This window comes from Hakea prostrata, chromosome 11 (assembly GCF_041222555.1).
Source record: "Hakea prostrata isolate BN-2017 chromosome 11, UWA_Hpros_2, whole genome shotgun sequence".
Lineage (NCBI taxonomy): Eukaryota > Viridiplantae > Streptophyta > Magnoliopsida > Proteales > Proteaceae > Hakea > Hakea prostrata.
Window position 1 is genome coordinate 17,892,053 of NC_142610.1, and position 12,699 is coordinate 17,904,751.

At 38.8% G+C, this 12,699-nt stretch overlaps 1 protein-coding gene across 1 annotated transcript; it reads right to left on the reverse strand.

Moving 5' to 3' along the window:
* Positions 1-812: 812 nt before the first annotated feature.
* LOC149000499 (craniofacial development-like protein) lies at positions 813-12,417 on the reverse strand. The gene is made up of 5 exons (XM_089140502.1): positions 12,283-12,417; positions 6,523-6,624; positions 3,494-3,618; positions 3,204-3,395; positions 813-1,684 (listed from the first exon to the last, which is right to left on the reverse strand). Exons 1-5 carry the CDS (start codon positions 12,314-12,316, stop codon positions 1,313-1,315), a joined length of 825 nt encoding a protein of 274 aa, XP_088996628.1. The 5' UTR covers positions 12,317-12,417; the 3' UTR covers positions 813-1,312.
* Between the last annotated feature and the right edge of the window lie 282 nt (positions 12,418-12,699).

Here is a 12,699-nt window from a genome sequence, read left to right on the forward strand (position 1 = left end):
AGATCATCTCCCTTGACGGGGGTTTCAACCACAAATCAGGTGATCTACAAATAAAAGAACAAAAAATTTTAAGAGTGTGACCTACATGATACCCTTTGTGCCCCCCCCCCCCCCCAATTCTGTGGTTGGGAAGCATCCGGGAAGAGTGCTCCCCATCAAGGTCGCAATATCAGAACTTTATAGAGACAAGAAGTTCAAGGAGGCTTTAGCTTTATACCTCTGTCCCTTCACACCTAACAAACCCCCGACCCCCCCCCCCCGCCCTTTTTCTTTCTCCGGATCACCTCCCGGTTGGGATAGTCGAAGCTCCCTGATGGGAAGGTGATCCCAACTGGAAATCTGAAAATTTATCTTATCCATCTCCTTAATAGATGTGCAACAGGTGTCCCAACACTATATCAAATGGGTGACATTCATTTATAATATCACATCACATCAATAATTGATTGATGTGATGTATAAATGAATTTCACCCATTTGATTTGCTGTTGAAACTCATGTCACTCATCTACAAGGAAATGGATCATTGTCAAAAATGGACATGATATTGGTCTGATCCCTACTCCCCTTCTCATTGCTTGGGCCTATGGCCGCAATCCATGTGGAATACTGTCCACCTCAGGGAAAGGTGTAACAATTAGTCCCATTCCCTCACCACCTTCAAGACATAATATGATGTAACACTAACTTATACATCAATTTTACTCTTATCCACCGAGGTGGGACTATTACTCGAAAAACAGTTAAACAGCAACCACATGGATCCAATATCCTTCCTGTCTCTTGCTCCCTCGCACCCTCACCGCTATCCTCTCCTCTATCTTGCCGCCTCAGCACAGCCAAAGGAGATTGCATTCGCCTGAATCTGGATTTAGTAAACATCTTCCATATTGCAAATAATATGCAAATCAAATCAAAGAAAAATATTTCGATTGAAGACTAAAAGAAAGTCTATTTTGACATATTTTATCAAGATCAAAAACTAATTTGAACAGCTCTGTTTCTTCCATGGATTGACAACAGCCATTTTTCATTTCTTTCCAGCTGAATTTCGTTCGTTAGTGAACTCCTGAAGAGACCTCAGGAAACCAAACAATGTTGAAGGGATCTCTAAACACACATGTACTCCAAGTCAGTGTCCTCATAAAAGGAATTTGTGGGCCTTCTTCCCCAAAAACATGGACCTCCATCGAATAATCTACAATCTCTCATTTCCTTGACCTCTAGCCATGTTGCATCCCTTCAGGCAGAAATAGCAGTTCCAGTTCACCAAAAAGTAACCAGAGTCAAGCAACCTAGGCTGATAGTAGAGCTATGGTTCCTCCCGCATGTCTGGCCTCCTCTTAGCCTGCATAGCTAGACGATTATCCCGTTCACGCTCAAATTCCCGGTAATCGGCTCTCTGCAAAAAGGAAACTTTGTCCAGATATTGGTTGGAGCTCTTCTTATAAGCATCCAACTCATCTTCCAGCCCCTTGTTTTCTTCCTTGAACTCTCCCCAATCCTTTTTTGTTTTGTCAAGTACACTAAGTTTTGGTTTCTTCTTGATCTGTTCAAGAACGGCGTCAACAGCAGAGACCGGTCCAGTAGACACTTTGGCCTTCTCAGCTGCTTCCTCCGAGTTGGCATCGACCAGCTTCTTCACTTCAATTTCCTGACCAGCGAAATCTCGGACCTCCTTAATCTGTCACGCAGAACCAAAGATTTGTAAGAGCAAATTATAATACCCATTGTTGATGAAGTGGCTCTTAACACGTATATCAAAATATTTAGAACTTCTAAGAGCTCCCAAAATTAAATTCACTGCATGCAATAACCCAAATGTAGAAGGGGACAGAAGCAAACTAACCATTTTGACTTGTTTATCTCATTATCATTTCATTTTTATGTAAAGCCAAACAAAATAACCAGGTAAGCCAGTATAGGCTAAATTATGTTGCAGCCTCCAAACTATGGGTCTAAAACCAAATCTATTTGCAATTTTCAATATAGATTGATGGTTTTAAAATTGGAAAACTCAAGAAATAAACAGATTGCAGAATGCTGTTGTTATGTCGAAAGCTTAGTAAAGAGGCACTCTATCTGAAAACTAAAAAAAATTATCCAGTAGCAACAGCTACGTCAGGACCAAATTAGTGAGTAAATACCATTGTAGTTCAGCCAGAATGTTTCTCTGTCTTCACCATTAATCCATTTAAAAATCAAACAATATCGTATCTGATAATTAACAATACAAAAAATCAGGGTACACAAAACTTGGTTTGGATATCACTCAAATATGGGGAACGCAAAAAGTTCTTGGATGGCCCACATAGGAAGGCCTCTTTGATGACTCACTATAGTGTGCAACACAGAATTATGATCCAGGTATTCTGACCATCAGCTAGAAAGTATATGGTCTGGAAACTGGATTACCTAGATGCCAAACTTCAGAGCCTATTTCGATCAAATATGCTACCACAGTACCATGTCGGGCACTTTTCAAGTGTGTATCCCAGCCAAGGCATGAGATTCCCATTACTGTCAGATCCAGGGAGGATCATAATGCACACAAACTACCCTTGTACCCCTGCTTTAGCAGAGAGGCTGTTTCTAGGTTAGAACCCATGACCCCCTGGTCACAATGGAGCAACCTTATCACTGCACCCAGGCATGACCTCTAGGACACTTTCCATGATCCTGAATTTTCAAGGCTCAATTTGGCGACTGGTAAATTCCGCTCAAACATAACGTTGGTGCCTACCTGACCACAACTTTTGGTCCCATCGAAGCAGGCTGCCATGTGATATACGGGCAGCACACTACAGGACACCGTTCCTATGGGTCATGTAAGAAACAGGCATTCTATTGCATATATCGTTTGACAGCAATAGAGTATAACATGGTATTAATCTCATGATTTTACATGAACTTTGCTATAGGTCAAAATCAAAATGAAATCTTGAACTTTCTATGTTTCGTTCCCTTTTTTCCCCCGGAGGGGGGGGTTGTAGAATCTAAGCTTCCTTCTAATAGCTACTCAAGTTCCAACAAACTTGAAATTTGTGTAGTAACTTTTCTTGGGAAGTTAAACTAACATGAATTATGTCATATAACTCATACCAATTACCAAAGGCTATTTTATATAAACTCAACAGCCCATCAGAAAAATAGAATCAAGACACCTCGGAGTCACTCCAGGTGGACCGTTGAACTGCATTTACCTCTATTTTTCCCCTGTTCAGGGCAGCATTGGCAGCTGCTGCAGTAGCATCCTTGACAGCCAATAAGGCAGCAGCAGCAATTTTCTTCGCCTCCTCGCTAGTACCATTATGTGAAATAGTAGGCCTCTTTTGTGGCAAGTCTTGCCCAGGCAGCCCTGCCTTCTTGCCCAGTCCAAGAGAAGTCATCCAACTCTAGAAAACAAGATGAAGGTCAAACATGGTCCTACACAATAGTTGCAATAATAGCTCTTTAAAAATTATCAACAAGAAGAGAAACAAAACCCTCTCACATGGGAAGTCTTCTGCTCCATCTTTTTACCAACTGAAGCAGGCTGTTTCGTAAATGACTGAGGAATCTTAACTGATACACCCTTATTTAGTTGTTCCCATACAGCATTAACCCGGGCTTTCCTTTCTGCAACAACAAGAGCAACCGAACATTAAAAAAAAAATTGCACATTTTATTTATAAAGCAATGATTATGTCCAAAATTGGGTCAGCAGTGTTTTCTTTTCAAACAGGCAAAGACTACTACTACTAACGAAATGCTTGAGGACTAGAACAATTGTTACTTTGACGGTGCAGACAGTGCACTGAAATGCATGTGTGAAATAAAGAAACATCATTTCCAACTAGTGTTAAATTTAAGTTGAAGAAGGTAAAGCTGACTGGTTACTATGCTAAAATAAAATGCATGCTTCATTTAATGCATGAGTTTCATTGCATGTATGGCTAGATTGTTCTTGAAGCTCATTGTAGACTGATGCTTTTACTTATTGGGTCTACCCTTCTCCCCCCACCCAAAGAGTTTAAATTTTTTACCTCAATTTTTGTTTATAAACAAGAAGGGAGTGAATTCCTTGTCCAGCTGCTTGGTATATGCTAGCAACTCCCATGTCTATCACACTCCCCTTCCATTGTACGAAGCAGACATGTCATTTCATTGAAGATTTGAAGGTAAGAAAAAGGAGCACTAATGTAGCATACGAATAGTGCTTTCGACTGCAAAACACTTGATGCCTATAGCAACAAGAATGGAAATATCAACTTGCATTTGTGCTTGCTATATGCTAGCAACTCCCATGTGGTCATGTCTATCTCTCTCCTCCCATAAAAAGAAGCAGATATGTCTCTCCACTGAAGTTAAGAGTAACAAGGAGGCGCCACCATAGCATATGCATAGGGCTTTCAACTGAATCATGTAAAACGCTCGATGCCTATAGCAACATGAAGAAGAACATCAACTTGCATTTAAAATGTGGGCACAATGACAATGGAAGCACCACCTCCTATCTAATATGATGTGCTAACTTTGAAATCACATCTTAAGGCATCAGTAGCCACAATGTTCTTAAAGAGAGCACCCTTACTAGGATACAGCTACTATGGAATATAACCTCATCATATGTTTATCCTGGAAACCACCACGTACAGGTTTCTTGCTTTATTGAACACAACTTCTATGAAATAGGAAGCCATAACCTAATTACATGTTCCTCTTGGAAACAAAATACTAGGATCCACATTACTTATCTAACTCCAACAGGCACTCCAGCCATATCCACCCAAGGCTGTATTCATTTTTCAATAACATCAAATTTGATAAAACATTTTACATGATTTTCTTTGCCCCTTGATTAAATTTGGGATAGAAAATTTGGAGAAGAATTTTTTTTTTTTTAATTTTAAAATGACATCACAAAAAGTTAGAGGAAGTCTTCTCTCAGAATTTGCTACTGAAAGCCACTACAAAGTGGCTGAAGCCTGATAAGCCCAAGCCCAAACTCAGGCTAGGCTGGGCCTGAGTAGAGCCTAGGGGACCTAGGATTTGGCTGGTGTTTAATAATGGTTGCACCCCAAATATATAGTGTGTAACTTTAGTAACAACAGGGCATGAGGTGAGATGGTAAAATTGAAAACTTGGAAGTAGCACGAAGTGAAAACATTAGATGCCCCTTCAACCATAAGTAAAAATGGGAAAATAGAAAATGTTACTGTTAGGTACCTAAATGAGGCTACTTAACAAGGTGGAATAACTCAAGAAGAAAAGAGGGACTTTGAATAAAAGTTGAATAAGAAACAATACATACTACCAGCAGTGGGTGATTCCTACGGCTACCCAAGAGCAATTGCTCTCACATAAACTTTCCCAATGCTCAAAACATGTCTCTTCTATTCTTCCTTCCCCCTATTTATAGCAATTACGTTCCTACAGTATTAATTAACAGAATCATCCCAATTCGAATAGGACTCTTCAAAAGTAACCTGAATTCGAATAGGACTCTTCAGAAGTAACCTGAATGTAAAATGACTCTAACCTGAATGTAATATGACTCTTCAATCTAATCCTAAAAAGTAACCTGAATACAATAGGACTCTTCAAATCTGCCAATCATTTCCTTCCCTAGAATTTAGGGATTTGCTTTCCCTGTTGAATGTAGACTCGTGAATCGTGATACTAGGGACCTATCAGTTACACAAAGAATTAGAGTAGAGAGGCGTGTTGGAGTGGCATGTGATCAAAATAGTGCTTTAAATCAAAGGAGAAATGTACAGGACAGTTATACATCCTGGAAAGATTCATTATCTGAATATTGGGTACTAAAGAAGCATCATACAAACAAATTTAGTATTCCTCCTAGAAAGCTACCATCACGGACCAGGTTGATCTAGTAGCTTTGTCCTCTTCCTATAAATTGTACTAGGTATAGTTGCCAAAAAAAGAGAGTTCCTTTTCTCCATTATCATAATTATTTAGGTCTTTCCCCCACTATCATAATTAGTTAGATCAGTTCAAACTCCAAGAAGAATTATCTGGATCAACTTTTAAATGTGGCACCATATTGTTTTACATTGACAGCTCTATGAGCGTTACCTTAAAAGACAATAAATCCACCAATGATTTGTTGAAACCTAATGTAACCTAAAGTGTAATGAATCACATATTTACAACGATTCATTATTCTTAAGATCTTTTACCAAAATCCAAGCACCTGAAAATCGAGTAGAAAAGTATCTTCCACAATTTCATCAAAAGTAGGAAATAGAAATAGGAATCAAATTCATACAACATTTTTACCCCATAATACATTTTACAGCAAAACAGACCTAGCCTAGAAGTCTGTGAAGTTCATACACATAGCAGCGACGAAATAGATGCAGGAGAGCGGTATCAGCGTCATAATGTCAATGCCTACCTAGTTGTGCAACAAGAATGTTTCAAAGCGTAGCAGATAAATGGGCGTACCCATAATAAGATTATTCAGGAAATAAATCAATACATAAAATGCCTAGAAAAGAAAAATACCTACATACGTACCATTTTCTTCATGTTGAGCCTGAGGATTGGGAACTTGATCAACTTCTGCAACTTCTTGGGCAGATGCAACTGACGGTTCATCTTTTTGTGCCACATCACCACCTGCATTTGGTGTCAACCCAGTCACGCAGTGAAGAGACTGAATTTATAATATCCAATTTTGTTCCATGGATGCATATCAAGAAAATAATACTAGAATTCCAACCACAGACACTTGTAGCCAAACAAAATCATGGTTGCAAGATATGAGTGCAAATGCAACAATAACAATAATATTTTCCTTTTTGTCGTTTTATTCTTATTTTGAGCATGAATTGACTTGGTACCACATTGGCACATTCAGAGACTGCAGAGCAACAAAAAAGAATCCCAGAGCACGAGGCTCCTACTATTGCAGGGTCCAGGAAGGCCATATATATGCACCTACCCCCCCCCCCAAAAAAAAAAAAAACCCAGTGCACAAGGCTCCTGCTATTGCAGGGTCCAGGAAGACCATATATATCCAACCTACCCCCCCCCCCAACTCAGTTGCCACTTCGTAAGAGAGTCTGTTTCCAAGTTTCAAACCATCAACCAACAAGTAGTAATACTGCAACTTAACCGTTGCAACCAAAGCTAGGCCACTAGACACTGTAAAACAATGAAGTCTGAATTTGGAAAATGAGCCAAAAAGCTTACCTGAATTTCTTTGATGCCCTTCCCACTGAGAAGTGGCTGACATTTGTTCATAGAGCTCAGTATGAGATGGGGAGAAAAATATAAACCATTCTCCACTACATATGTCAAAAATAAATACAATACTATGAAACACCTTTGGTAGTAATACAACATAAGTTATTTTTTTAATTTTTTTTTTTGGTAAGAACATAAGTTAGTTTACACTATTAGGAAAATCTGGAAAAAAGAGATTTATCTGTTGCTTTCGTATAGAGTAATGGGTGTCTTATTTCAACAAGTTATCTGACTTTATGCTTATATAACATGACTCACAGCTGAAACAGTACCAGTGTAGGAAGAAAAAGAACTAGGCCAAAAACTAGAGCTGATTCTGGTTCTAGTAAGCCCCACACAACCTACACGAGTGGATATTTTTTAGAATGTTAAATGAACATTTGAGTGTTCCCAAGTGGTTTGTGTGGAGAGGAGATAATCTAGAGGAATGCTAGCTAATTATACCACTGAATGTACTACTACTGCAGTTTTCATTTTGTGACAGTTCCTTTATTCTAATTTCTATTTGTAACAGATTTAGTTTCTAAGTCAAGAGTGCGCTAGGGGTTGTTATTTTGCAATTAGATCTTCCTTCTAAAAGAGTTTAGAAATAGAGTTACTTATTTTGTAATATAGTACATATTATAAATAAAGCAGAAGGGAGCACAGAGTGCAACAAATTTATTGAGAAATGGGTTTTCCACTCTTTTGGTCTCTGGTGAAGCTGTCATTTGACTGGTGACGTGCCTCCCGGTTCCAGCCATTGTTGGTGATCCCAATCCCACAGGCTTTGGTGGTAGTTGCAAAGTCACAATTTGTTTCTTTCTTTCTTCCTTCTTTATTCAACTTCTCAAGTTCCCACAAGCACATCAAATCCTGCATGGGTGTTTCTCAGATCTGAAACCTATGTTCTCGTTTGGAACTTGAATCAGTTCCTTCAACTTTACTATTGTTTTGGACTAACCCATTTGTTTCCACAATCTATTTATATTTTAGACACTGCGATTAGCAGGAACAACTCTATTCTGGTCCCTGATTTCAATGACAGTTCCAGCCAATCCATCCAAAAGATTTAGCTGAAATCCTGAATATTTGATAATTTGAAGATTGTCAGACTTGGGAATTGGGAAATATCACTTGATCTTGTTAATTTTCCATTTTTTGGCTTCACAAAGTCCTATTCCCTGTTCATGCTTATTACCCTTAGGCTGACAATTGGCCTTCTTTCATATTTTAGACACAACAACAGCATAACTAAACCATCAATCAATTTCCCATCAGCTGACTGGTTTTTTGAGTTAATGATTTTCCCTGTTCTGCCTTATTACTTCCTAGACCTGATCCACTGCAGTTCCATCCTATGGATTACTCACCTAAATCTCTCATGAAACAGTAGTGGAATGCATCATAGAAGTAAATATATTGTTTTACAGATATCATGTTATCCATATCATAGTTGTCACAGATTCTAGACGACACCTACAAGATGCCTCGATCACCTCGGCATCACCATGATAAAGTTCAAAAACTCATCTTGACCTGGTCAAGTTTGTCAAAATCTAGCCAAGTTTGTGCTCTTTTCTTTTTCTTTTTCTTTCCCCCCCCCCCCCTCCCTTCTTGGGGGGGGGGTGTTTAGTTTCAAAATGATGTTTTGGAGGGCACATGCCTATAGTTGGCTGAAACTTTAAGGGAAGCCTGTTTTGATCTTAACCTATTTTAATTCAAAATGTAAGAGGGGAAACACCCAACTCGTTGATTTGGTTTTGCATCCTTAACTGTAGTAAACGTCAAACCCTGAAGGTTAAATTGCCTGTTCTACACCTTGTTTGAGTGCTATGAGACATGACTATGCAATAAATATATGGGATATGACCATGCAATAAGTATATAAGACACTTAATAACTTGAGAAATACTAAAAATTTAAAAGAATCTTCAACAATACAATTCTATGAGTACGTAACCACCTACTAAGGAGTATGAAAATCTCCAGATATATGATAATTCACCAATATTGTCAAAATATATGAAATCCCAGTCAAGTTATTCAAACCTGTGCATTTTTTGTTTCTCATATCTCATCTCGTCTCAAGAAGGTCGAAGTTCTTGAAATTTTTTAGATCATGCTGAGTTTTTTAATATAGACTTGAAAACCATGATTTTTCTAGACACCAAACTAAAAAGACATTAAAAAAAGGAACCATTGCTTGCTGATTTGGATATTCTTGACAAGTACCGCATTTTATCTGCCCACACATTTCCATGATTTCCATGCTTCCATCTTCATAGGTCTCCAAGTAACAACTCACATCATATTTCAAACTATAGTTCTACAAGAGTAAAACCTGATCCTGGGACAGCATTACACTCTAAGACACTGACGCAACATGTACATGCTTCCACCCTGTCTAGAATCTCTATGAATCAATTTTTCCATGAGTTGCCTAATTCCCCCCCCCCCCCCCCGAAAAAAAAAACACCCCAACCCCCATGGGGCCAAAAACACCTGCTAAATTCTAATTTTTTATTTTCCACTTACGCAAGCTATCATAAGCAATTGGTAAGGACATATGGTCAAATTGGTCACAACCCAACATAACAAGCTAAAAAAAGGAAAATATTATGATTACAACCTACCTTGCTAGTTTTCCTACACAATTCCTATTCCACCTTAGTGCTCTCATCATCACCATCAAGAACAATATACCATTATTCCAAATAAATGCGATCAGCCACATGGACCCTTTCTCTCCACAATCAGCTCGATTTCACGTTATATATGATACAAGGCCTAATCTATGCATTCCTTTCCTCACCATTTCTCCTATGGTTAATCTAGGCCTGCCCCTAACTTTGTCAGGCCCTTCAATCTGAATCAAATCACTATTCCATACTGGAGCATCTGAAGGCATCCATTGGACATGGCCCTGCTAACTCAAACAACTCTCTCATAGATTATCATGAATACGGGCTTACCAACTTAGCTCTCATATGGTCATTCCTTACTCCATCTTTCCTGGTTTTGGCACACATCCATCTAAACACCTTCACCTTGGATAGATTTAGTTTATCTATATGATTCTTCTAAGCTTCCCAACATTTTGCATCATACGTGATAGCCGATCATACAACAGTCAACAATCCAGTAAACTTTGACCTAAACATTTAAGAATTATACAGATCACAAAGCACTGCAGAGCATCACTTACTTCATCCTTCTTATTTTATACTTTGGGAAACATCATCTTCTAGAAGAGTCACTTTGTGGGATCTCGTTCTCAACAATATTCACCACTACATTACCCGTCCTATCGCTGCTGAAGGCACAAACCACATACTCCATAGCTGTTCTATTTAGGAACTTTTGGGTCCGAGGTTGATCTCCATGATCCAACTTCACATTAATCCTTGCCTTCGTCAGATCCACCAAAAGCTATACATCAAAAGAGCAATACACTAAGGAACGTCATCTTGTATACATCTAGTTGAATTGTCCACGATAAGGACAAACAAATAGAGACTTAAGGCTGATCTCTGGTGTTGCCCAATTGTAATTGGGAATTCACAAACTTTCTTTTCTTTTCTTTTTTTAGGGGGGAGGGTATGAGGGAATTCACCACCTTGACTCAGTTCTTCTGGTAGTCAGTAGTCACTAGTCATTACACCCTCATACACAATGTCTGCAAATTTACAAGACACCCTTCTCTTCTCCAATTATTGCATCTCCCTAGAGACTCCGCCATAGGAATTTTACGTCAATAAAAACCATATGGAGATCCTCCCTGTGCTTGCTATATCTTTCTATAGTAATTTTAGTTTCTCAAGTGGGCTTCAATATCCATCTCCATTAGCTTCATCATATGACTCGTTATATTTATACCTGTATAGTTATTACAACTCTGGATTTCACTTTTATATCAATGCACTCCTCAGTGCTTTCATGACATTTGTTAGTCATTAGACGCTAAAACAACTCTAAAGACACTATGAATAGGATGGTTGAATGGATGATTGGGCATAGACTTATGATTCCTTCTATCAATAGGGAGTTACTAGCCAGTTCATCTTCTAAGGAGGTTGGGTTGTTATTAAAGATTAAGAAAGAAAACTGACATGAAATACAACCCTTGATGGCCATGTAGCATCCTAGCGAGAATAGGATGGATTGGGGGGCAGGGCAATAGACGTCACCAGTGACATAAACTGGATAAACCTCTGCCTCTCATCAATCAGAGGATTGCGCTCTAAAAAGGTAAGATAAGAAGAAAAATAATAATAAAAACTTTTTATCTGTTCAAAGAATAGAGGTACACATGGTCCCATAACCTCTATGATGTAATTACATGTCATAACTCATAACAGTGATTGTTTCGGTATAACAAGAGTCGGGCTTAATTGTTTAGTGTATTAAGATTAAGATTACAAGAAGCCTATTCATAGTGAGAGATTAAAGAGTTCATATGCTTGTGTACCTTACTTATTGAGTTCCTAACAATAAGTGGTTCTGGGTAGATTCTCATGTTGTTTGGTCTTCAATGTTACTTCAACCCTCCTTTTCTTCTTGTTCTGCAACATACCATTTTCACTCCAGTTTCTAAGCTTGACTTAACACCTGCTATAGTCTAATTTTCAGCTAAACTTCATCAACCTTCTACTACAGGATACTGATCAGTTAGCTTCCATAATATATACCTCTGTGATGCCGACATTTCTTAAATTCGTTGTCCAAACCACAATTTTATCTTCTACATTTTTCCCTTTCATATCCCATATCTCAATCGAAAATGACAGTTTTTTCTGAAGCACTCATTCAACAAGAAATATCAAGTGTGCCGGTTACCACGTCGGACCCTTGCTAATCAGTCGAGCACGGTAGATCTATACCCCCACGCCAACCCACAAAAAAAAACAGAAACAGACAGAAAAGCACACAAAAACGCAAAGAGAGAAATACAGAGAGATCCCTTTAGAATAATAAAACGGAGCAAACAACCACCGAAGAATAAGAATGAAACGCTGCAGCAACAGAAGGAAAGAGCGTGAAGTGTACCAGGTACTGCGCTCTGTATCCTCGGCTCCTCCATCGTTAGCGATTCAGTGATCACAGTGTAGATCAATTTATAAGGAAAATCGAGCCTTTGGGCCCTGATTTTAAATCCTCGAATGAAACTAGCGAAAGCTTTTGATTGCTATAAACGGTTGGAGAATCTGTAACTTTTCTCGTACGCCTGAAACACAGAGTTCTGATGTGTATCAATTAACGGAGGAGAACCGAGAGAGGCGTATACTGAACTGGGCTCACGTTCACGTACTTAACGTACGAGAACGCATGTGAGACGCCCAGATGGAATCCCTAACGTGGGATCCACCTCTTCTGGATTCCATCTATATGTCTAACAAACGAGCACGTGGACGTGAGCTGGGCATGTATCGTGTATGTAATCGGGCGTCATCTCGATTCACAATG